The sequence below is a fragment of the Copadichromis virginalis genome, linkage group LG3, assembly GCF_057382275.1.
Source record: "Copadichromis virginalis isolate Kocher_CV1m ecotype Utaka linkage group LG3, C_Virginalis_male_GT1.1, whole genome shotgun sequence".
Classification (NCBI taxonomy): domain Eukaryota; kingdom Metazoa; phylum Chordata; class Actinopteri; order Cichliformes; family Cichlidae; genus Copadichromis; species Copadichromis virginalis.
The window spans coordinates 61,799,180-61,826,031 of NC_140620.1; the positions used below are offsets into that span (position 1 = coordinate 61,799,180).

The following is a 26,852-nucleotide window of genomic DNA, read 5'->3' on the forward strand; positions in this document are numbered from 1 at the left end:
TTGGAGCAGAAACCTGCTGCAGGTTAATTATTGATCAAACAATATCACACAAGGTGCAGCAGCTGACCTTTGACCTTTGAGCTTCAGACTCTTTGCTGGTGTGAAGTGTTTAATGTGACTTCAGCCTGCAGACACAGAGGACTGATGAAGCAGAAGATTGTCTCTGTTTCTACACAGACCTGGTCCAGACAGCAGAGCTGCAGAGGGAAGACGTTCATGGGAAGAAGCTGAGTAAGTGCAACGTCCTCTTTGAATCCTGGATCAGGAAGTGAAGCCGGGGAATATTTGGTGTTTCAATAAGGTTTCTGTCTTTGACTCAGTCTGCTGTCACTTTGTTTCAGAGAGAAAAAGAGATTTCAGATTAACTGCATTATATGCTGAGTAACTAAATGCTGCTAGTCTGTGGTGTCACTCCCAGCAGCATCACGTCATTTCTTTACTCTGACCTTTAACATCAGTTAACTTAGCTAGCAGAGCAGCTAGCAGTTAGAGTATGAACTCTGTGTCAGCAGTCAGCTTGGTCCTGGTGGTCACCTGGTTTCATGTTTGCTGATGATCCAGATGTGTCCACATAATTATTTATTTCTGTAAATGTAAAGACTTTACAGATAAACAACAGCAGCCCTCTGGCTGGACTCTAACCTGTGAGTTTCCTGTGACTGAAACCACAAGCTGACATTTTCCTTCTGAAGCAGCTGAATGGATGTTTAAGTTTACCTGCATACATGGTGCAAATAAACCCGCTTTGGATGGTTTGGAGGCGGAGCCCAAAGCAGGACAGGATTCTAATGTGATTGGTCACTTTGATGAGGTGGCTGGAACTCAGGTGGTCGAGCAGGTCACCTGCTAACCAGAAGGTTGGTGGTTTAATGCCAGACTGCATGGTGTCCTTGGGTAAGATACTAACCCCATGTTGCTCTCCAATGCAGACGCAGGTTCTGCAGCCTCTGCAGCCTCTGCACTGCTGTGCCATCAGTCTGTTGGACAGTATTTGATAGATTTCAGGGAAAAATGAAGGAACATGAACAACTGGTCAGAAACACTTATACTTTATACATCATGCTTTTCTTATGCAACATCCACACGTGAATCATGAAACTTTAACATTTAAAGGATCGTAGCTCTGTTGCTAAATTTTCTGACTCTTGTTTTAATGGTAATAGTCAAAGTGTGATCGGTGAATTGTGAGCAGCAGAAAGGATGAAAGCACTAATGCTGGCACAAGGGGCCACAAGCCAGTGTACTCCAAGTGCCAGCCTGGGTAAATGGGGAGTGTTGCATTAGTAAGGGCCTTCTGAACTAAAGCTTTACCAAATATAATGCGTGGATCATAATGAATAAGACTGTCATGCTATTGATGGCTGAAAGAAAAGGAAGAGGAGGAAGGAGGCATGTTAGGAGTAGGGATGGGTATCGTTTAGGTTTTATCCGATACCGGTGCCAAACCGGTACTTTTGAAACGGTGCCTGTGCTTAATCAGTGCTCGAATCAGTGCTTAAAGAATGAAGAACACAAATTTTGTCCTAAAACCTCTCATGTTTAGCTGGGTTTTTTAGGAAAAAGACAACAATGTTAGCCTTTTCTGCAACTATAGGGCATATATGGTTTCACTCTATCAAACAAGAAGACAGACACACATTTAACTATGACGGTTTTTGCTTGTTCACCTTACATGCATTAATGTAATAACGTGGTTAGCCTACTCAGTGTAAATTACACACAAACAACATTAAGCTACTCACCCAGAGAAGAACGGCTGCTGCTCCATCATCATCCGTCATCGTTTCTGTTACACTGGCAGGGCTAGGGGCCAGGACTCTCCTCTTCGGGTTCTTGGGGGATGTTGCTAACTCCGGATCCGTTAACAGGCACCACACCCGCAGTAGTTGTGCTCGGTGTGAGGTCTTGCAGCAAGCTGTCAAACACGGTGCATTTCTCGGCTTTTACAAAAAACACTATGTGTCGCCGGGTGTTTCATGGTAAATGGACTGATTCTTACATAGCGCTTTTCTACTGTCCCGGAGTACTCAAAGCGTTCTATAAAACATGTCACATTCACCCAATCACACAAGCACTTTATCTACACTCAGTGCTTTCTAAGTACATTCACACTCTGATGGATGCATTGGAGAGCAAGTTGGGGTTAGTATCTTGCCCAAGGATACGTGACACGCAGACTGGAGGAGCCTGAGATCGAACCATCAACCTTCCGACCAGTAGGTGACCAGCTCTACCCCCTGAGCTACAGCCACCCTGTTTCATTAGATGTGAGATGTTACCTCCTTTGCACAGTATCACCTTAAAGCACTTGTTGCAGGCTGCTGAGTTTGCATCTTTTGCTGTGGAGTACAGCCAGACTTTGACCGCTTCGCCTTGGGCATTTTTAATCTGTCGCTCTGCTCTAAAAGAACATACGTACCTGGGCCCGCCTACTATCCTTGGAAAGGTAAAATGATTGGCTAGAATCCAAAGTGTATGACATCTCAGGGAAAAAAGCATCAAAAAAAGCACTGAAATGTGTGCTGCTTTTCAGTCTGGTTACTTACGTTTATGTCAGAACCGGTGCCATAATGGCATCGGATACCGGTACCCATCCCCAGTTAAGAGGCAATGGTAGAGAAGGAAAGACAGGAGAGTGGAGGTGATGTATCTAAATGCATCTGAACAAAGCAGAAGTGCACACCAAACTCAACGGATAGTCAAATGTAGAATCACAGAACAGAACTGCAGGCTGAGTTTGGATGTTTGTCTTTCACACCTCTCTGTGGCTCACACACACAGTGACGTCAGACACAGTCACACTCACTGTTCCATCTGCTTTGTGCACAAATTCATTACTTTCTTCCTTCAATGATCTACATACTACGTGCTGCCCACTGAATACTTTGCAATGTATTTCATCCCCTTTCAAGGCAGAATTACCCAGTTTATTCCCCATTACAAGACAACAATCAGTCACACTCACACAGACCACGTCTGGCCCGCACTCGCTCACACACGCTTTCACACACAAAATAGGCACCAATGAGAGCTCTATCCTCCTTACATATTGGTGGAGAAACCAAACACTCAACGGTGGAATGTTACCTTGTAATACGTGAAAGGCTATCTCACACAATGCATTGATGAAACCCAAGTTTGCATTGCTAATAATAACTCTGCGTAGAGCCGGGGGAGACTTGTATATCAACTCCAACAGAGACAGATTCCTCCGCATGCGTGATGACATCCTTTCACCTCTTCACTGTTTTTTGTTTTGGGATATAAACAACCGGACGGTCTTACAGTAAATTTGTTCTGAGTCTTAAATAGTCCGGGGTCTTAGCTTTATAGTCTATTAAAAGATACCCGTATGTTGTGGATGTGGCATCATTAAATGCTTCTATAATATATTTAGTATTACCAGGAAAGATTTGCCTACCCAAAAGCATGACTTGATATTTATCTCTTGGATTTTTAAACAATATTAGGTAGTTAGTGTTCAAGGAAATAGTTCTACTGGATTTTCCTTGAATAAACAAATTTTGAACTAGATATATACAACTCAAATTTCTATGATGCACATACTTTGTGAACACATTTTGTATTTCTAAATTGTTAGCGGCATCGTTCATTACATCGTCTATAATTAACAAATTGTTCTTGTCTGCAGGAAGAAGGGTGTCATCAACAAGAGATTCGTGTAAACCATTAACAAAGTTTATGTCTCTTATCTGAAGAAGCTGGTCATATAGTGTCTGCCAGCATGAGTATATATACACAATGTTATCAATGCTGTGTGATATAATCCTGGGAGAATTTTCAATGACGCTTTTAACAAAAAACGTCTTGCCACAGTTACTGGAACCGCTGGCCACCATGCTGAACGGGTGCTGTAACCTGGCGTCAAACCCCTGATCTAATTTAAAATCCATAAGGTAGGGTTGTATAGTCTGGGAGCACACGGCGCTTATTGTAGACAACCTTAAGCTTCTTCACAATGGTTTCATTCTTCAAATGAAGCTTCTTTTTATCACGTCTGATATTATCAGAGATGGCGACTAGGTGTGCGTCTGATGTCTGATTGGCTACAAACTTGTGGACTAAACCTTTCAAGGATTCGTGGGTGACAACTTTGGAGTTTAGTGCGTTCAGTGTTACGCCGTTACATTTGACCTGGATCTTGCCCAGCGATGTGTGATATGTGTAGCATTTTGGCCCACTGGAAACAAATTCTACTATGTGATCCTCCACACCTCCCTCTCCAGAATCTAATTCGCTGGTGAGATCCCCCAGAAATGGGCCTAGAGGAGGCATCCAGTCGCCAGGGCGTGCCGTGAAAATGATGCTGTCTGTATCACAATACAGCACGCACTGCTGCAAGTTGTCTAACAAATCATACAGCATGAGTCTGGCATGTGCAGCGGTCATGGCCCCCACAAAGACATTAACGTCCTTCATGCGGGATGCTCTACCATCAGAGTGGCGCCATTGCACCATGGCGACGTCGTCAGAGATGAAACAAAACTGCCACACGTCATCCTGGTCGCTAAACATTAGCTGGCTAAACCTGGAAGGGTCTGTGATGAACTCAGATGACGCCGTATTCGACGTCATACTGAAACCACCCCATAACGAGTTTAGCAACAGCTTGTTACAGTTTCGAACAGCTTTATTTACGGACGGATCTAGCATTATTCCCTCCTTCTCATAATACTCATCTATGTACTTCTGCTGCTCGTCAGGTGTTTTCACATGTGCTGGATACGCCGAGGCCTCCTGTTTAAGTTTTAGAAAGGCTTTCACATAGTCTTTAAAAAATGTGTCAGTCTTGTTGGGGAAGTGCCACACCTCATCAATAGAAACAATCCTGTATCCTTTCTCAACAGCTTTTTCAAGCTCAAATGAGACCCATGTGCCATTCAACACCCGCTCACTGTCACTGTGCCCACATGCTGTGTGCTGCTTCTGGTCTTCAGCGCACAAGCTGCAGAGCGGAAACATCAGTTTGCCGTGGCACCTGTAGGGAAGGACGGGGTGAAAAAGACCTCTTGGCGGCAGTTCTGAGCATTTAACAAAGCCGAAATAATTTTCTAGGCTGTCAAAGTTTCTGTAAATGATTTGAGGGTGTCCTACAGGATAATCTTTTTTTAGATTGCACTGTGAGATAGAGACTGGTGAAGTCATAGTAAAATATTTTTTCATCACATGCAACCTTCTTCTACAGTTTTAGAGCATTTGTGAAAAACCCAACAATCATATGACCCCCTATGAGCAAGCACTTTGGCGACAGTGAGAAGGAAAAACCAGGCTCAGGGAGGGCGGGGCCATCTGCTGCGACCAGTTGGGGTGAGAAAAGGAAGACAGGATAAAGACATGCTGTGGAAGAGAGACAGAGATTAATAACAGATATGATTCAATGCAGAGAGGTCTGTTAATACATAGTGAGCGAGAAAGGTGACTGGAAAGGAAAAACTCAATGCATCATGGGAATCCCCCGGCAGCCTATGTCTATTGCAGCATAACTAAGGGAGGATTCAGGGTCACCTGGTCCAGCCCTAACTATATGCTTTAGCAAAAAGGAAAGTTTGAAGCCTAATCTTGAAAGTAGAGATAGTGTCTGTCTCCTGAATCCAAACTGGAAGCTGGTTCCACAGAAGAGGGGCCTGAAAACTGAAGGCTCTCCCTCCCATTCTACTTTTAAATACTCTAGGAACAACAAGTAGGCCTGCAGAGCGAGAGCGAAGTGCTCTAATAGGGTGATATGGTACTACAAGGTCATTGAGATAAGATAAGATGGGGCCTGATTATTTAAGACCTTGTATGTGAGGAGCAGGATTTTGAATTCTGGATTTAACAGGAAGCCAAAACAGGAGAAATCTGCTCTCTCTTTCTAGTCCCTGTCAGGACTCTTGCTGCAGCATTTTGGATTAGCTGAAGGCTTTTCAGTGAGTTTTTTGGACATCCTAATAATAATGAATTACAGTCGTCCAGCCTGGAAGTAATAAATGCATGAACTAGTTTTTCAGCATCACTCTGAGACAGGATATTTCTAATTTTAGAGATGTTGTGCAAATGGAAGAACGCAGTCTTACATATTTGTTTAATATGTGCATTGAAGGACATGTCCTGGTAAAAAATGACTCCAAGGTTCCTCACAGCGTTACTGGAGGCCAAGGTAATGCCATCCAGAGTAAGAATCTTGTTAGATACCATATTTCAGATTTTCAGGGCCGAGTACAATAACCTCAGTTTTATCTGAATTAAGAAGCAGAAAGTTAGCGGCCATCCAGGTCTTTATGTCTTTAAGACATTCCTGCAGTTTAACTAATTGGTGTGTGTTATCTGGCTTCATGGACAGATAGAGCTGGGTGTCATCTGCATAGCAGTGAAAATGTATGCTATGTCTTCTAATAAATTAGAAATAATTAATCAAAATGGGAAATAATTAATTAAATAAATATTTTTTGACACATGTAATTAATTAATTATTTATCAAGGTTCAGGTTCAAGGTTCTTTATTTGTCACATGCATAATTATACAAGTATAACACACAGTGAAATGTAGCCTGACACGCTCCTCGACATGTGCAAAAATGGTGGGGGGCGGGGGGGGGGGGGGGGGGGGTAGAGGAAGAACATTATATATATATATATAAACAGTATTGGGTGAATGTGCAGTAGTAGCAGCAAGCAGGTGAACTGTGTACATTAATATGAATAGACATCTGACTATTTTACAGAATAGACAATATAAACATATTTATATTTCACATCTATTTCACATTTTAATTAATTTTTGCCACATTTAATTCATTATTTAATGGTGTATTTAATTAATTCATTTTGTACCCTGTAGACCACGGAGCGAGGTCAGCATGTCCATGATATCTTCAGCTCTCTGAGTTCAACGCTCATCTACGAATAACTCACGGGTCATAGCAATATTATTTTACAGAAAATCATCCTTATTACTGCCAACTATTCCAGATACCATCAAATGTTAAAGGAAAATATCAGGATGAGTGTCTGTGAGCTGAGAAGGACGTGAAGCGAGCAGTTTATCCCAGAGCTGAAGCTGCTCTGTGTGCAGAGATGAGCTCAGATTCCTGCTGTGATTGATCAACAGTCACAGAAATGTAGACTTGTAGTTATTACTGCAGTATGGTCACAGCAGATACTGATAAACATGTATTATGAGGATGGATGATCAAGTTTCTCACTCTCTCCTTTAAATCTCAGTTTTTTCTTCTTCACAGTTTATCTGTTAATTTATTAATGAATAACACTGAAAGAGTTTCTGTTATATTTCCCCTTGAACATCAGCTTATTAGGGCGGCATTAGGAAATAGCCCCCCTCCAAAGAATGAATAAATGAATGATGATAATAATAAAATGATTCAAAAGCAGAGCTCAGAGTGGTAGAATGGTCAAACATGGATCCACGGGTGGTTCAACTGCATTTGGTGACGTGACTAAAGCAAATCTTTCAAATAATCCCACCATCAACGGGATGTTGTCTCCTTTACTACGGTTACTTTACTTGGTCACCGTGTGAATTTCTTTGAAATGAACCAAATTCTTTTATTTGTTGGTTGTTGCATATTTAACCTCTACAGTCAGGAAAGGAGGAGATGAGGCCTCAACAATGTTGGGTTGTAGCTGTGCTTCAGGTTAGAGTGAGTGTCCATGGAATAAATGTAAGTCAGTGAACTGGAAACATGACTGTGTTCAAACTTTGTTTTCCTTTTTATAATGAGTCTAATCAAAGGTGGACAGAAGTATCTCCACTGTGACTTTTCTGTGTCACCATCAGAGCTTCTGCACAGTGTTTCTGGGGCAGATAACATTGCAGCATTATGGAGACATTATGGAGACAAAAAGAAAAGCGTCTGGACTTCTTTAAGTTAAACTTAAAGAAGTCCAGACGCTTTTCTTGGACTGTTCAGTGTTGACTCTCATTCACACACTCCCTCAGACTCTTCACACACACTGATTTGCTGACATAAACACACTCCTGTGTGCTTCACACACACACTGAGGACCATCTACAGACTGTGAGCTCCGTCTTCTTTGTCTTTGGAGCCTGACAGGGGATTTCTAAAAATCACCCTGTAATTCTTCAGCTAAGACACCTGAGTTAGAAAACACAAACACTGCAGTCGTTTTTTTACACGTGTAGCAACGAACGCAACCTGCGAACTGCATCTGCCTGTGTTCTTTGTTTATAGGTCTTATGTGTGTGTGTGTGTGTGTGTGTGTGTGTGTGTGTGTGTGTGTGTGTGTGTGTGTGTGTGTGTGTGTGTGTGTGTGTGTGTGTGTGATACATATACACACTTAAGATTATAGCTTCACTTCTGCAAAAAAGCACGCTCTGCACTGCAAACCTGCAGTTTCCTGTCACTCTGACTTTGCACAGACCCAAAGCAACGGGTTATTTCTCTTTTCTACATCTGTTCTCTAAAACAGGAAGTGTTTTAGTAGCTGAATAAGTTCATCACAAAGTTATTAGGTCACATAGACATGTAGATTGCTTAGTAAACAAGAACAATTTCATAAAGTTATAAAAAATTATTATATTAATTATAAAAAAACAAAAATCTCTTGACAGAGCCAAACTCTGGCAAAGTCAGGAACAAAACTTTCTCCAGCGTGTGAACTTTCCTCCTAGACTCAGTCTGAGCAGTCAGACCACATATTTCTAAAGCAGCACATGAAGGTGTGGCTCACACACACACAGGTGAAGGAAACAGCTGCAGTATTAAAAACTGCTTCACTGTCTACAAATATATGAACTGAATGTTTCTTTCAGGCTGTAAAAACCTTATTTATCCTCCATTACAGTCCTGCATTCAGAGCATTACTTCTGTTATATTAGTACATGTATTTTATTCTGATGAACACATGAAACTCTGAGCTGGATTGAATCCATTGAATCAGAGTCCAGGACTCAGACTAAACACACTGAATGTGTCCTGAGCTCGGCCGCTGTTCCACAGTAACTGCTGTCAGAGTCACTGTTACTGAGTTAGCTTAGCTAGCAGAGCAGCTAGCAGTTAGAGTATGAACTCTGTAAGCAGTCAGCTCGGTCCTGGACATGGTTACTGACATAAAGCTGCTCTCTGCAGCCATGTTTGACCTGCTGCTTTGTAGGACTACAGTAATGGAGGATTTGGAGGCTGAACTGGGCTCTGTGACACTTTTTGTAGTGAACTGATGAAAGCTGCGTCTCAGATGGATGTTAGTCCAACACATCAGACACGACCTCTGCAGCTCTCAGTTGATGTGCACATGAATGATTTCTGTTTCCTCTGCAGGTGAAGGTAGAAAGTGTGTGTGAGCTGATGTGAATTGAGCAGCATGGATCAGTGTGAGGACAGAGAGGAGGGAGTCCCTCCCTCTAAAAGCACTCTGTGTGGGGAACATGAGAGCCAGACCAAAGCTCAGAGGTGAGATGACCATCTCTAACTGTCCATGACTCTTCTCCATGTCACAGCTCAGCACTCACATCACTGCTCCATCATTATTCACAGGAACCAGCCTGGACCTCCACCCAGCTCTGTGTCCTCTAAGAGCAAACGGGTGAAGCATTTCTTTCATAATTTAGGGCGAAAAAAGTCATCTGACGAAAAGTAAGTTCATGTCAGTATTAAAATGTTTGAAATTTTAATCAGCTTTTTACTATTTAACGATTTAAATAATAAACTATTTAATACTTTATTTATACTTTTTATGTAATGTATTGGACACATTGGATGTGACACATGTTTCATGTTCACTTATTTTTAGCGTCAATCAGAAACCATCCAGCTCTGTGTCCTTAAAGAGTGACCGGTCCAATCGTCGAGGCATTGATTTTAAATCCCAGCCTGTCTCTGCTGCAGAGAGGTGAGCTGTTAGTAACAAGAACTCTCTGATTTAAATGATTTTGATGTTTCCTGGTTTCTAAAATGCATCTCTGTAGCAGAGCAGTGTCTCCAAGGACACACAGGCTCAGCTGTAACTGTCAGTTTATCTGGTTTAAGACACATTTGGACACAATTGGCTGTTTTTAACTATGTATTTTAATCAGAGGTGTAAATCTAGACCTCACACATCTGGATCATAAACTATGATAGAAACAGCTGCTAGCAGTGGGTAGTTTGACTTTGATACGCTGCTCTAGAAAGCAACAACAACAACAACAACAATCTTTATTTATAGAGCACATTAAAAGCCCGGGGCATGCCAAAGTGCTTTACATGAAACAATAAAACAATAAAATGATTTACACTAAAACATCAGAATCATATAGGTGTGGGATTATGTTCACAGGTAAAAACCACTAATAGGAACAGTCAATAGCACACAGCTGTAGCAAAGAGAACTGTACCATCATACACAGTGATAGAGGACATAGGCAACGCAACAATAAAATAATAAAATAATTAAGACTATAACGTCAGAGTCATATAAGTGTGAGATTATGTTCACAGGTAAAAACCACTAATAAGAATAAACTATAGCACAGAGCTATAGCAGAGTAAAGCTGTAAAGCTGAACCATCAAACACAGTGATGGAAAACATTGACAGCACAGGACAACGCAAAACAACCAGACACATTAGAACATTTGAACAACACACTAGAAGCAAGGCGAGAAATTAACTGGTAGGAAAAGCAAGTTCAAACAGATATGTTTTAAGCCGTGATTTAAAAGATTGAATAGAATCAGACGCCCGGATGCCAATCGGGAGACTAAGCAAACAAAAGTTTGTGCAGCTCCTCTTCAGAAAAGTGTTCAGAGAGCAGCTGCTGTATTAGACAAAGGCTCGTCGTGTGAGCCCAGATGTGTGTAACAGCTGGATGAAGGAGAACCATCACAGTCACGTCTCCATCCCGCCTTTATTAATGAACTTCCTGTTGCTTGCAGATGACAGGAACACAAAGTGTTTGTGCCACGTGATGCTGCAGGATTTGTTAACGTGTCCATGATGGTAACATCTCCTCGTCTAACTGCAAACACATGAGCGCTCCTAACGGCAGCTATCACAGCCACACAGGCAGACTGTGTCTCACTGTTGCATTCAGGGACATTTGTTTTCCTGTAAAAAGCTGAACTCTAATCTAAGAGGACTGTTACTGACAGGAAACAGCTGCATTATCTGCAGTCTGTGTGATCACTAGAGATGGCACGATACCACTTTTTTTATGTCCGATACCGATACCGATATCATAAATTTGGATATCTGCCGATACCGATATGAATCCGATATAGTGTTTTTTAATCAACAAAACTGTTTTTTAAATATCTTGCTGCATTTTGTATAAGTTCATACTCAAGTTTAAAACAACAACTACACTAAAGCTATTCTGTTATACCTGTATGCAAAAAAAATATTTCATAGTTCAGCAATACTGATCAATCTAATAAACTTAAACCTACACCATCATCCCTATTCTGGTAGTTTAAACAGTACTTAGCGTAAATATTAAGCAACCTAACTAATAGGGTTCCAACTCCCAGCAACAACAAAAATAAATAAATAAAAAATAGGGAACCACCCCTCACGCTCCACTTCATGATGCTTAATCGCCGTAATCAACCTTAATTTGATGCAGTGTGAAAAAAAAATGCACAGAAATCAATTATTTTTCAAGAAATATTAAATAGATTCAACATCTTTCTTCAACAAAATTGCAGACTGCACAGATGGTACCTTCCCAAAGGAAAAAGTACTATAGCTTACTACTTATTACAGCCATCAGCTGCGTAGAAAAGGATCCTGGTGTAGAAAGTAATATTAAATAAATTCTAACAACAGCTTATCAAGCTTAAACGTGCTGCTGTTGTTCAGCCGCTGGTTTCTTCTTTCTGGTGCAAAGTGGGCCAAAAACAAAGAAGAGAGACGGAGTCGTGACAGAAAAGCCGATCAGCTGATCATTAAGCAGTTTCATGATTGAAGTAGCAGCAGGAGAGGCAGTCGCTCGTTAAGCTTAACGCAGGAATGCTTTACAAACATTCAGAGATGGACTTACACACTTGCTTTACTTCTCTCGGGATAACTTTGTCGGAGATGAAATGCCAGGTTGCTAGCGAAGCTCCAAATGCTATCCAGACCACCGACAGGTCCCGCGTGCCACAGCCGCTCTATCACGTGATGCATACTGCTAACGTTCTGAGGCGAGTTCCGGCGTGTTGCAAGTTTTGTGAGGTGCTTTCGTGATATTTAATGGATCGGATTACATTTTTTATTTTTCTCCGATATCCGATCCAGTAATTTAGGTCAGTATCGGACCGATACCGATACGTAATATCGGATCGGTCCATCTCTAGTGATCACAGCTGCTTCAATCACTTCATCAGAGAATTGATCATTGAATAAAACATGTTTGTGTCTGCAGAGGTCAGAGGTCACAGTCTGCAGGATCCAGCTGTCCGTCTATAAGGAGTGATGGGTCCAAACATCAACCTCCAGACTTCAGTGATGAACCTGGACCAACGAGGTCAGAGACCGGTGATGACTCCTTTACATGTTTGTGTTTTCCTGGATAAATATGACCAAAGATTCATTAAAAAGATGAAAATCTTAGACTTTGTCCTGTAGCGCTGTGTGGCAGGCAGGATTGGACCCAAACACAACAGGATGAAGTCAAAGAGGCAGCTTTATTTCAGCTGTGAACATGCAAACAGCAGAAATAAGGAAACATAACTGTAGGTTTGCAGTGAATGAAGCCTCAGCTCGACGCTCCACTTTGTCCCTCTTTTCCTTCTCCAAACAGCCACATCAGGAGTCTCTGATGGAGTTTTAAAATATTTAATTACAAATGTCCAAAGATGGGTTCAGGATACCTGAATCCACAGTTATTAAAGCTCAAATAGTTCACAGGGTTTGGACTTTGTTAGGTGACGAGAGAACATCAAAGTGTTTTTTTATCTTCAAACAGTATTTTTATCACTTCAGTTGCTCTCACAGCCCTGTTTGTTATTTTACCAGAGCTCTTATGTTTCACTCAGTGCTCCCACCAAACACCTTGGAGGACACATTAGTGTGATTTAGATTTCATTGGTGTAAACACCAGTCACACAAGCTAACCCATGGTTACCGGTAAGCCCAGGTGAATCAGCAACAGGTACTGTTATCATCATAACTGTGTGGACCAAGAGCGAGAGGCCATTACAAGCTCCACCCAGGCAGGCAAAACGCTAGCAGGAGAGAGCAAAACATAAAACCTGAAAAGCCATCATGAGCCAGCCAGAGAGACACAGAGTTTATACTAGAAGAGAAACCTGCTCATCTTCATCATGTTTGTTTAAATAGAGAAAATCAGAAGTCTCTGTGCGTCAGACCACGGCTCTACACGGACACTTCTAAGCTGCTTCAGAGTGAACTGACCCAGATAATCTGCACACAGCGGCTGTAAAACAGTGAAAGTCATAACTGTCTCTCTCTGATGGAAAGCTTTTATTGTGAAGTCAGGAAGTCTGCATGAAGTGCTGAGTTTGTATTCATCACTCAGTGTTTAATGAGACAGGCAGACAGGAAGAGCAGCTCATTAGTGTTGATGACATCAAAGGAACTGCAGTTACGTCACATCTGGATGTTTTTCACTGACAGTAAATGTTTTTAGTGATAAAGAAATGTGTTCACAGAGAGAGGAAGAGGAGTGGTGTTTGTGAGGAGGAGCAGCTGTCCTGCTGTGCTTTGTGTCAGGACGTCCTGAAGGATCCAGTCTCTACCAGCTGTGGACACTGGTTCTGCAGACAGTGCATCTCCTCATACTGGGACCAGTCTGCTTCATCAGGAGACTCGTCCTGTCCCCAGTGTGGAGAAAGATCCAGAAGCAGAGCTGGACTGCAGACAGCCAGTCAGAGCAGCTGTGTACAAAGTAAGACTGAACATCTGTCTGCTGATGGACTCATTTCTGAAAACTGGACTTCTTGTGTTGTTCAGACATTGAAGAGTTTTCTTTCTCTTTAGTCTCATTGTTTTTCTTTCTTTCAGCAGATGTTGGTCTGCAGGAGGTTTTAGATGAACATAAGATCAGTCTGAGGAGGAGATGTGAACGTGTGACTGAAGGAAGTGATGAAACAGGAAGTAGAACCCTCCTCAACACCATCTACACTGAGCTCTACATCACAGAGGGACAGAGTGAAGAGGTTCATACCCAACATGAGGTGAGGCAGCTGGAGACAGCTTCCAAGATGGACGCCCTCCATGACGCTCCAATCAGGTGCCAGGACATCTTTAAAGCCTTACCTGACCAACAGAGACCCATCAGAGTGGTTCTGACCAACGGCGTGGCTGGTGTTGGAAAAACCTTCTCAGTGCAGAAGTTCACTCTGGACTGGGCAGAGGGCTTGGAGAACCAACATGTCAGTGTGGTGGTTCTGCTTTCATTCAGGGAGCTGAACCTGATCAGAGATGAGCAGTACAGTCTTCTGGAGCTGCTCCATGTTTTCCATCCAACATTACAGAAGGTCACAGCAGAGAAGCTGGCTGTCTCTCAGCTTTTGTTCATCTTTGACGGCCTGGATGAAAGCAGACTTTCATTGGATTTCACCAACAGGAAGCTGCTGTCTGATGTCACACAGAAGTCATCAGTCAGCCAGCTGCTGACAAACCTCATCCAGGGGAATCTGCTTCCCTCGGCTCTCGTCTGGATAACTTCCCGACCTGCAGCAGCCAATCAGATCCCTCCTACATGTGTTGACAGGCTAACAGAAGTACGAGGCTTCACTGACGCCCAGAAGGAGGAGTACTTCAGGAGGAGATTCAGTGATGAAGAGCTGTCCAGCAGAATCATCTCCCACATGAAGACATCCAGGAGCCTCCACATCATGTGTAGTATCCCAGTCTTCTGCTGGATCACTGCTACAGTTCTGGAGCACATGTTGACTACAGAGCAGAGAGGAGAGCTGCCCAAGACCCTGACTGACATGTACTCACACTTCCTGCTGGTTCAGACAAAGAGGAAGAAGAATAAGTACCATGAGGGATGTGAGACGAGTCCACAGGAGCTGACGGAGGCTGACAGGGAAGTTCTTCTGAAGCTGGGGAGGCTGGCGTTTGAACATCTGGAGAAAGGAAACATCATGTTCTACCAAGAAGACCTGGAGCAGTGTGGTCTGGATGTGACAGAGGCCTCGGTGTACTCAGGAGTTTGTACAGAGATCTTCAAAAGAGAGTGTGTGATCTTCCAGAAACCAGTCTACTGCTTTGTTCATCTGAGCATTCAGGAGTTTCTGGCTGCTGTCTACATGTTCCACTGTTTCACCAACAGGAAGACAGAGGTGCTGAAGAACCTTCTGGGTCAAAACTATTGGAAATCATCTCTGGATGATTTTCTGAACAGAGTCATGTATAAATCCCTCGAGAGTAAAAATGGCCACCTGGACCTGTTTGTTCGCTTCCTTCATGGCCTCTGTCTGGAGTCCAACCAGAGACTCTTAGTAGGTCTGCTGGGTCAGACAGAGATCAGTCCAGGAACCATCCAGAGAGTCATCAACAACCTGAAGGAGATGAACAGTTATGAAATCCCTCCTGACAGAAGCATCAACATCTTCCACTGTCTGATGGAGATGAACGACCTCTCAGTACATCAGGAGATCCAAGAGTTCCTGATGTCAGAGAACAGATCAGAGAAGGAACTCTCTGAGATCCAGTGCTCAGCTCTGGCCTTCATGCTGCAGATGTCAGAGGAGGTTCTGGATGAGTTGGACCTGTTGAAGTACAACACATCAGAACGGGGACGACAGAGACTGATTCCAGCTGTGAGGAACTGCAGAAAGGCTGGGTGAGTCCAGATGTGATCATTAACATCATTAATTAGTGTAGGTTAGTAGTTTAGTTCTACAGATATACGCAGTACTTAACGACTCTCATTAGTTTGAGTTTCTCAGATAAGATGCTATTTTGTGTTGATCAGGAAATGTGTGCGTGCACTTAGCATAATCCTGCATTGGTAGTCGTATGCTGTGTGTTGTAGACTACACGTAGTACCTGTGTTGTGTCATTAGGGGGCAGTATTTTAAACCTGCTGCTTCTGCTGCTGTTAGTCATTCAGACGCTGCTGTTAGAGAGAAGACAGAAATAAGAATCTATTTTTGTATTTTATCTTTGTAGTGAAATGAAGTCTAATGTTAAACACAGTGACAAATATCCAGAGCAGTCACCGTCTGAGCTTCTCCTCTGACTACAGACAGAACTACAGACACAGAGTTTATTGACATAAACATGGCTAGTGAGGATGAAGGTGCTGAGGAAGACTCTGGTTTAGTGTGATTAAAGTGTGATGTACTGATGAGTGACAGTGCTGTGGTTCAGAGTGAGGGCTCAGAGGTGAACCAGCTGTTTCTTCTCACTCAGTTTGTCCCCAACAGAGGGACAAACTGAGTGAGAAGAAACTGCTGACATCTGGACTGAACATGTGTCAAATATGTGAGCTAACACTGATGTCACAGCAGCTCATGGATTCACTCTCATTCCTGCTGCTGCTCCTAATGAGAATGTCTGACTTCATGTCCTCATTAATCACAGAGCTGATTGTTCAGTGTTTAGTTGTTGCTGCTGAAATGTCGTCCCTATTTTCTGCTGATGGAAGTCACTGCTGTGTTTTTGACTGCTGTTTACATCCCCGAGCTAACTTCCTGGCAGCGCTCGCCAAACGTCATGATGTCATCAGTGCTTCATAGACTGTGGGAGCTTTAGGTTGTAACCACAAAGTGTTTGTGTCCGTACGCTGCAACCTTCCACACCATTCCTTTATTGTACAGACTCAGCAGCAGCTCCATGGATCCCAAATCCAAGAGTGGAGAACAGATTTGAAGTGTGTCACATCCATGCAGTCACAGCTGTTTCCACCATGTTTCCACTGATATTAATCCTGTTCAATGACACGTTTCATATCAGTGAATATGTTCTTTAGGACGTCCACTGACATGTTTAAGTGTCCTGCTGGAAATCACTCAAATCATCCATGAAATCCATGAAAAATCCTTTTAGTGTTTCTAACTTCACCCTCTGTCCTCTCTCTCTCTCCATCCTCCTCACTGCTTCTTTCACTGATAATCACACAAACATCGTATTCAGTTACAAAATAACACAATAATATCATCTGATGATCATTATTATAAGAGCAGGATCCATATTTGATATCAGAGTAACACACTGCTTGGTTATGTGCAGTCATCATCAGTGACTGTGGGTCAAACAGAAGCTCTCTGATTGGTTGCTGACCTTGGTCACCTGTCCACTCTCACCTGTTTGTGTTTGCTCTCTCTTTGCTGTCTCCATCCTCTCTCTCCTTTCTCTCCCTCTCTGTCTTTGTACGTCACTCAGGTCCAATGGAAACAGTGACATTTACAAACCAATCAAAGACAAACTGATCCATGTCAGGTTATAACAATATTCAAAGTGAATACAGGCTGCTGCTGGACACAGACAGGTAACATCATTTTGACTTGCTGTCACCTGGATCTGGACTCATAAACACTGAAGCCCTGAACAGGAATACAAATCATTTTCTGCCAACTAGCGACACAGCAGCAGATAATGGCTCAGAAAGCTAAAATGAGCCAATCATTTCTGTGTTTAGTTCCCCTGAAATCAGATCTGATATCAGCAGCTCTGAGTTCATTCATCATTATTGTCCAGTGATGAGATTTCTGCTCCGTTTGGTAACAGTCAGCAGGTTTTTCCTGCGTGTGGACGTGAACAGTCGTACCTGACAGCAGGTAGCAAACAGAGATCATCTTTCCAGCTGGAACTCTTCACTGAGCTGAACTCATTCAAAATGTTCTGGAGTCAAAACAGGAAACAGTCCAAATGTGTGTCTTCACTCTGACTCTGGATCAGATCTCAGTGACAGACTGTGGACATTATGGAAGCCTAAATGTGACACCATCTTCCTCCTTCATCTGCAGATTAAAGCCAAACAAAGATTCTCATTAAAAGTCTGCAGGTCTGAGAGAGACTCAATCGTTGTGTCATGTCAAACACAGTAAGAGGAGCTGAAGCACAGATGTGAAGAGCAGATTCATCAGATTATGACCTCACTCTGTTTTGTCTTCATATACATTCAGTCTGTGTTTATAATGCAGATTTTCTGCTTTTATAATAACACATTTTATATTTTCTATCATCACAGACTGACTCAGTGTCGACTCTCAGAGTCTCACTGTGAAGTTGTGGCCTCAGCTCTGAAGTCCAACCCCTCCCATCTGACACAGCTGGACATGAGTAACAACTACAACCTCCAGGATTCAGGAGTGAAGCTTCTGTGTGCTGGACTGGAGAGTCCAAACTGTCGACTGGAGACTCTGAGGTGAGTTCACTGACTGCGGCTGTTGTTGTTTTTCTATATTTCAGGTCTTTGATTGATGTTTGAAACTTTCTTTAGTTCCTAAATGTTCAGGATGTGTCTGAAGACAAATGTGAAGAAGTTTGAGTGCTTTCAGAAATGTTGTCTTTCCAAACGACTGAACAACAGTTTTTCCTTTTGGCTCCAAACAGAAGTGACAGACTTGAATGAGGTGCCGTAAGGGACATTATTACTGAAACGCTCTCACACACACTACTGAAATTTTAGCTCTCACACACACAACTGAAACGCTCTCACACACACGACTGAAATTTTAGCTCTCACACACACTACTGAAACGCTCTCACACACACTACTGAAACGCTCTCACACACACTACTGAAACGCTCTCACACACACTACTGAAACGCTCTCACACACACTACTGAAACGCTCTCACACACACTACTGAAATTTTAGCTCTCACACACACTACTGAAACGCTCTCACACACACAACTGAAACGCTCTCACACACACTACTGAAATTTTAGCTCTCACACACACTACTGAAACGCTCTCACACACACTACTGAAACGCTCTCACACACACTACTGAAACGCTCTCACACACACAACTGAAACGCTCTCACACACACTACTGAAACGCTCTCACACACACAACTGAAACGCTCTCACACACACTACTGAAATTTTAGCTCTCACACACACTGCTGAAACGCTCTCACACACACTACTGAAATTTTAGCTCTCACACACACTACTGAAACGCTCTCACACACACTACTGAAACGCTCTCACACACACAACTGAAACGCTCTCACACACACTACTGAAAAACCAAGTCATTTCAGTTGAACAGGAAGGCATTTCAGTTGAACAGGAAGGTGTTTCAGTTGAACAGGAAGGTGTTTCAGTTGAACAGGAAGGCGTTTCAGTCGAACAGGAAGGCATTTCAGTTAAACAGGAAGGCGTTTCAGTTGAACAGGAAGGCATTTCAGTTAAACAGGAAGTTAATTCTTGACAAGGAAACTGAAGGAAAAAGTGTTAGATTTCAAACAAACCACCACACAGATGTCTACTCAGCAACCTGTTAGTTAGGGGTGGGTTTTTATAATCGATTTATTGATTAAAATCGATTCTGGCTTGGACAACGTGAAATCGATTCATCAAAATCCTGAATCGATTTTTTAATATAAATTTATTTTGCCCGAAATGCCAGAATCTCTGGTGAAACCTCACAAAATTTCAACAACCACCAAACAGCTAAGACAGTAAATGAGAGCAGGTACACGGCTTCTGCACAAAGACGTAAACACACAGCGCGGACCCGCGGATCAGAATCAGTGAGATGTCGCCTTTCTCACCCGACAGCACGGACACGGTCGGGGCTGAAAGCCGACAGCTCGCTGACTCTGATCTGTCGGCAGGTCCGCGCTTTGTTTTCACGCCGTTTTTGCGCCGATTCTAAAGCTGTTAGTTTTACCTCTCTCCAAACAATATTGACTGAACCAGCAGCAAAAGAAGATCCAAACTGCGCTTCACATAAACATCGTCATGAATTCCCTCACTGTTTTGCTTCTACCACGATAAAATCCCACGTCATGCACAGGCCTCTCTTTCTCTCTCTCTGTACTTCAAGAACAGTTTCCCGTCTAAAAATCTGTTTTCTGTATTATTCGCTTGCTTGCACAAGTCTACTGTTGTTTACAGCGCAGTCGGCCGCTGTTTTTTTTTTTTTTTCATTTTACATACTTCCGAAAAGAAAACCTAATTTCTGCTGTTCAATACTGAATAAATTGAAACTTTTTAAAATTATGCAAAATGCAAAACGTTAGCCGTGTCTCTAATAAAACCGCTGTAACGTCAGAGGTAACGTTCATATGTTGATTAATGGTTTTCTTTCGTTTTTGATGTACTGCAGAATATTTTTTATAAAATCCCAGGCCAGGAAAACCACCTTCATGTTTTTATGTGTTTTATCTTCAGCTACTTTGACACAAAGGCATCTGCTGTGATGCTCACACCTTTGATAAAGTCTTGCGTGTGTCAGCTTCCTTTTTTTAAATACAAAAATATGTAAATGTACTGATCTGAATTATAATATTTCTGACTGTCAAAATTCCCCATAATCAAATCGAATTGAATTGAATCGAATCGTGGAACAAATCGATTCTGGACCTTAGTGAGACAGCTGCATTACTTAACAATATATTAGCCTCAGCATAAGTCAAAATTTAGAATAGCGGGAGACGTGCATTATCCTGGTTATTTTTTTGGCATATGTGCTTTTTGTCTTTTTTAGCAAAGAAAAATATCTTAAAATCATCAATAAAACCAGGGAGAGAAGGCTTAGCGTTCCTCCATTTAGCACAATGGATATGATATTTACTCAAAAGTATGATGATGTTAATAATGTCTGAGACAGCCAATGCTAGATGATCCATATAAAAAAAATTATGATGTAATTCAAACAGTGGCACATCATTAATATTTAGGGAAATCCAATTTTTTAAGTTGCACCAAATACATTGTGTGATAGGGCATAGGAAAAAAAAAAAGATGTTCTAGGGTTTCATTTTCATCAGTACAAAAAGAACACTGATCCACCTCAAAGCCAAATCTCTTTTTTTAGAAATTCTGCCACAGTATTAGTTTTGTTTAAAGTGTGTTTCTTTAACTTTAGGTAGAATAGGCTATTTCATAAATTTTTAGTATGCTTTATCCAGTGTATATGAAATAACTAAATTAGAACCATGCCATGTAACCATTCTGTTGTAACTATGAAATATTTTGTCTTTGAAGAAACTACTAACAAATTTCTTATTGCATTTTTATCAAACAGCTGACATTGCCCTAGCAATAAATTTGGGAGCACTGATGAGAAATTATTGTATATCATAAAAATTTTAATCAAATGAAGCAGAGGCAGTGGGACCAGTTCACAAAATTTGTTACATTCTCTTTGAGAACATTTTAGACAATATTTTTCTGAAATGTCTGTGTAACTTAGAATGACACCGTTATCATCCAACAAATCTGTTATGAATATAATATTTTTGTTCAAACCAGTCACTCTTGAAAATTGATTTTTGATTAAGTGTTACTACCCTATTATTCCATAAGGTTGAATTATGGGGAGAAGTTGTGGGTAAATCGCATTTTCCCAAAAATGCAACGTCTGTTTTGGAAAGTTTGATATCTTTATGGGGATTTTATTTGCCGCAAAATCACATTTCAAAATAAAGTCTAATCCTGTATACTATTTTATTAAACAAGAATCATGGGATGTGGAGCTAAGTAGAGTCTGGCTGTGACAGACAAGATTTTAACCATTTAATTCTAAGGGTGCCAACCATAAATTCTAATTCTGGAGTTTTGATACCACCTTTATTGTATCCCTTCACAAGCTGAGATCTTTTTATGTAATGGGTTTTATTCCTCCACAAAAATTCGAACACATTTCTATTTATGGTTTTCATGGTATTTATCGTTTTTTTATTTTTATATCGTTTACGTGGTGCAAAAAAGGTTGGGGACTGCTGTACTAGCAGGTTGCTGAGTAGAAATCCTTGTAGTGTTTTGAAATATACCACTTTTTCCATCAGTTTCCTTGTCAGGAAACAACTTCCTGTTCAGCAGAAATGCCTCTGGTTTCAGTGGTGTGTGTGAGAGCGTTTCAGTAGTGTGTGTGAGAGCGTTTCAGTAGTGTGTGTGAGAGCGTTTCAGTAGTGTGTGTGAGAGCTAAAATTTCAGTAGTGTGTGTGAGAGCGTTTCAGTTGTGTGTGTGAGAGCGTTTCAGTTGTGTGTGTGAGAGCGTTTCAGTTGTGTTTGTGAGAGCGTTTCAGTAGTGTGTGTGAGAGTGTTTCAGTAGTGTGTGTGAGAGCGTTTCAGTTGTGTGTGTGAGAGCGTTTCAGTAGTGTGTGTGAGAGCGTTTCAGTAGTGTGTGTGAGAGCGTTTCAGTTGTGTTTGTGAGAGCGTTTCAGTTGTGTGTGTGAGAGCGTTTCAGTAGTGTGTGTGAGAGCGTTTCAGTTGTGTGTGTGAGAGCGTTTCAGTTGTGTGTGTGAGAGCGTTTCAGTAGTGTGTGTGAGAGCGTTTCAGTTGTGTGTGTGAGAGCGTTTCAGTTGTGTGTGTGAGAGCGTTTCAGTAGTGTGTGTGAGAGTGTTTCAGTTGTGTGTGTGAGCGTTTCAGTTGTGTGTGTGAGAGCGTTTCAGTAGTGTGTGTGAGAGCGTTTCAGTAGTGTGTGTGAGAGCGTTTCAGTAGTGTGTGTGAGAGCGTTTCAGTTGTGTGTGTGAGAGCGTTTCAGTAGTGTGTGTGAGAGCGTTTCAGTTGTGTTTGTGAGAGCGTTTCAGTTGTGTGTGTGAGAGCGTTTCAGTAGTGTGTGTGAGAGCGTTTCAGTTGTGTGTGTGAGAGCGTTTCAGTAGTGTGTGTGAGAGCGTTTCAGTTGTGTTTGTGAGAGCGTTTCAGTAGTGTGTGTGAGAGCGTTTCAGTTGTGTGTGTGAGAGCGTTTCAGTAGTGTGTGTGAGAGCGTTTCAGTTGTGTGTGTGAGAGCGTTTCAGTTGTGTGTGTGAGAGCGTTTCAGTAGTGTGTGTGAGAGCGTTTCAGTTGTGTTTGTGAGAGCGTTTCAGTTGTGTGTGTGAGAGCGTTTCAGTAGTGTGTGTGAGAGCGTTTCAGTTGTGTGTGTGAGAGCGTTTCAGTTGTGTGTGTGAGAGCGTTTCAGTAGTGTGTGTGAGAGCGTTTCAGTAGTGTGTGTGAGAGCGTTTCAGTAGTGTGTGTGAGAGCTAAAATTTCAGTAGTGTGTGTGAGAGCGTTTCAGTTGTGTGTGTGAGAGCGTTTCAGTAGTGTGTGTGAGAGCGTTTCAGTAGTGTTTGTGAGAGCGTTTCAGTTGTGTGTGTGAGAGCGTTTCAGTAGTGTGTGTGAGAGCGTTTCAGTTGTGTGTGTGAGAGCGTTTCAGTAGTGTGTGTGAGAGCGTTTCAGTAGTGTGTGTGAGAGCGTTTCAGTAGTGTGTGTGAGAGCGTTTCAGTAGTGTGTGTGAGAGCGTTTCAGTAGTGTGTGTGAGAGCTAAAATTTCAGTAGTGTGTGTGAGAGCGTTTCAGTCGTGTGTGTGAGAGCGTTTCAGTAGTGTGTGAGAGCTAAAATTTCAGTAGTGTGTGTGAGAGCGTTTCAGTAGTGTGTGTGAGAGCTAAAATTTCAGTCGTGTGTGTGAGAGCGTTTCAGTAATAATGTCCCTTACGGCACCTCATAGACTTGAGCAGGGTTCATTTAAAGGCTGACAGAAGTGGAGTGGTGACGGGGAGATGTTTGACAGGACAGTGTTTCAGCCTCCACAGGTTCATGTTGTGCTCCATCAGTCAGTGAAGATGAAGTCAGTGCTGATGAGGCTGTAGAGTGTGTGAGGGATGTGAATGAGGATGATGAAGATCTGATGATAGCAGATAAAAACAGGCTGCAGAGACTTTGAGCCATACAGGGCACACAGTGTGTGTACAGAACAGCTGAAATCATTATGGAGGCCTCACTGGGATATGGAAGCATCACAGTACAGCTTCAGTGAAGCTTTAAAGTCTCTGATATGAGATGAGAAATGAAGCAGCCAGAGCTTTTTCATGAGTGGAAATCCACTGTGACTGTGAGCTGCTGCTACAGCCTCCAGATTAGCCAGCAGCTCATCCTGCTCAACATTTCCTCACCAACTTTAATGGAAGTGTGATGTTTTCAGCTGGAGTGATGGTCAGGGTGGCCTCCCTCTCCTCTTCTTGTCCTCTTCCTCTTTCATTTGTAAAGCCACTTCTGCTGCTTTCATTCATTTGGAAGTCCTGTAGCTGAGTTTGGGAGAGACTAACTGTCACGGTCCGGGGCAGCGGCCGTGTGGAGAGTGGAAGGAGGACCCAAAACGCAGCACTTATTCAGGTGTGAGGGTGATTTATTGATAATATCAAACACAAAGTGGAGATGGCAAACAGAACTAAGGACGAACTAAACTGGGATAAACTACACAGAGGAGTGGCAAACCTGAACATGAAGGGAGAACAGCAGGGAGAGCACGCAGAGGATTACACCAGGTATGAACACAGACGACGCGACGAGGAGCAGAGGAAATCACACACTATAAATACACAAAGAGACACTGGGAAATCACACACAGGTGGGGGAACCAGCTGGACCTGATTAACCTGACGAGACAGGGGAACACTAACACCAGGGACCAACAGAGGGAGCACAAACCCAGAACCCAGTGTCTAAAATCCCAAACACAAACCATCCCAAAACAGCCATGAATAATAATGAAAGTAATAACAATGAGGAACATAAACATAAAGTCACTGAGTCATGGTCGCAGGACCATGACACTAACAGCCTCGGCAGCAGAGGGGAGAAAGGCTGTAACACCACCACTTTACTCTGTTCTACCTGTCACATCATTTTATCAGGAAACAAATATGCTCATGTTTTTACTATGTTTGTCTTGAAGATGTAAGAAGATCACATGGTGCTTTTTATTATTGTGTTGGTTTGTTTGCTGTCTCTTGGATGGAGCCCAGCTGTGCGTGGCCCCTGGGCCTGTGGTCAGAGTGTGTGCTGGATAATCCGGCCCAGGATGAGGCCAAACTGACATGGGATGAAATGTCTGTCACATAATTGAGCTTAGTGTAGTTTCATTTCTGCACAATTTAAAAACAACCAAAACTTTGTTCTGTCTTTTCTATGTTATACTGTAGACTTTCTTTGATACTGTGTCCAAAAGGAGCAGCTTTTACTTTGAAGGGGAGCCGTCTCTGTTTCCTCTTCAGGTTGGATGATGGAAGCAAATTAGTAGCTGTGTCCCAAAACGTCGGCTGCATCCTCCAGAGGCTGCATTTGAAGGCCGATTACGTCACAGCCAGGCGATGAAGGCTGTCCGTATTTGTCGACTCCTTCAAATGTGCCCGACAAATGCGTCCTTCATTTCCCCGAATTTGAAGGATTCGTCGGGTGTGTCCTTCGTGGCCCACCATATCCCAGAATTCATAGCGCGGCCCAGCCAAATTTCAGCTGCCAACAATGGCGGCAGCTACTAAGTTTTCAAATTACTCTTATTAATCTTTCTGGGTCACAAAATAAACTTTTAACATATTTTCAGGCGAGAAAGTAGCTGTGTAAACTTCAAATATCTGCTCGGTTTATCAAGACATCGCATATTTGCAAAAGTGTGCCGACGTTTTCGGAGACGTCTGTTACCCACCCGCTCGCTAGCAAGCCGGGGGGTTCAATGGTCACTCCAGCCGGCGAGAGCAGCGGACGCCCGGCTTCATCGTTTTCAGACCCCGCTCTTTCGCTACTCAGGTGAAACACGATATATAAGTCACTCGGATAACTTAAAAATGTAATTGTTTGCCTTTTTTCTGTGTTTTATTTGTTCCGGAGTAAATCGGTTTGGCTGAGATCAAAGTTCCTCCGGGATTTTCACACAGCTGAATAAACGTTAAACAGGAAACTGATTAAACAGAAGTGTGAGACGGTCGAGAATTTACGCCAGTGTCCTGTTATATTTTAGATAGCAAGGAGCAGACGGCCGAGTTTATTAAACTCCACCAACACAGCGGTGACGCAAATCTGAAGGCTAGACCGTCCCATTTCACAGCCTCGCACTTCCAGCCTTTTCGGTCTTTGAAGGACCCGGCCCACGTAGACCGCGAATACCGGGTCCTCCGAAGGATGCAGCCGACGTTTTGGGACACAGCTAGTGTGTGATGTTCTTTCAGTGTTGCACTTTGTAGACGCTCCCTGAGCACTGGTCTCACAGCCAGCTGCACATAGAGACCAGTGTTGTTAGTCCAGGTCAGAAGATGACTTGTTGGAATGAAAATGAGCTTGTAGTTTGTCTGCTTTAATAATGTGACTGGAAAAAGGTGTTGGACTTCAAATATGTCCATTTCTTTCACAATTCACCTTTAAAAGTGAAGCCTTGTGGTTCCTGGAAGGAAAAACACGACTTTTTCAAGTCTTTGTCCTGTTTTTATGATAAATGTACGACTTTAATGTGAAACATTCAGAGTTTTTTCTCTTGTTGTGTTTGTTTGAAGCTGCTTCCTGTTGGCTTCAGCTGTTTGGAGTTTCCATTTTCTAAACTTCTACATTCTGAACCTTCTTCAGCTCTGAACAGATGATGAAACACTGAATGATTTCAAGCTCACACTTTGTCTAATAAACTTACATCTTTCATTCTTTATACAGATTGAGTCGCTGTGGTTTGTCAGAGATCAGCTGTGATTATCTGGCAGCAGCACTGAAGTCCAACCCCTCCCATCTGAGACAGCTGGACCTGAGATACAACGACAACCTTCAGGATTCAGGAGTGAAGCATCTGTGTGGTTTCCTGGAGAGTCCAGGATGTGGACTTGAAACTCTGAGGTCAGTCAGCATGTTTTAGTTGTGCTGAGATGAATATGATGTGAAAGTTGTGCTGACACTAAACTGCAGACATCAGGCTGATATTATACTGATCCACACTGAGGATCTTCATGGTAAAGTCTGTTTTCTTCTTCTCTGGTTTAGTCCATTGACTGCAGCAGAACAATGTTCACATTTCAAA

The 26,852-nt window shown here is 42.5% G+C and overlaps 2 protein-coding genes across 2 annotated transcripts in view; both read left to right on the forward strand.

The window, feature by feature from the left end:
- LOC146716487 (protein NLRC3-like) lies at window positions 1-26,690 on the forward strand. The gene is made up of 9 exons (XM_085452527.1): window positions 1-231; window positions 9,297-9,428; window positions 9,513-9,611; window positions 9,769-9,867; window positions 12,363-12,464; window positions 13,612-13,847; window positions 13,964-15,755; window positions 18,108-18,284; window positions 26,495-26,690. The coding sequence occupies exons 2-9, from the start codon at window positions 9,340-9,342 to the stop codon at window positions 26,688-26,690; spliced, it is 2,790 nt and encodes a 929-aa protein (XP_085308653.1). The 5' UTR covers window positions 1-231; window positions 9,297-9,339.
- The window catches only part of LOC146716484 (protein NLRC3-like), a 368,054-nt gene that overhangs the window by 62,703 nt on the left and 278,499 nt on the right, over window positions 1-26,852 (forward strand). The window lies entirely within an intron of this gene.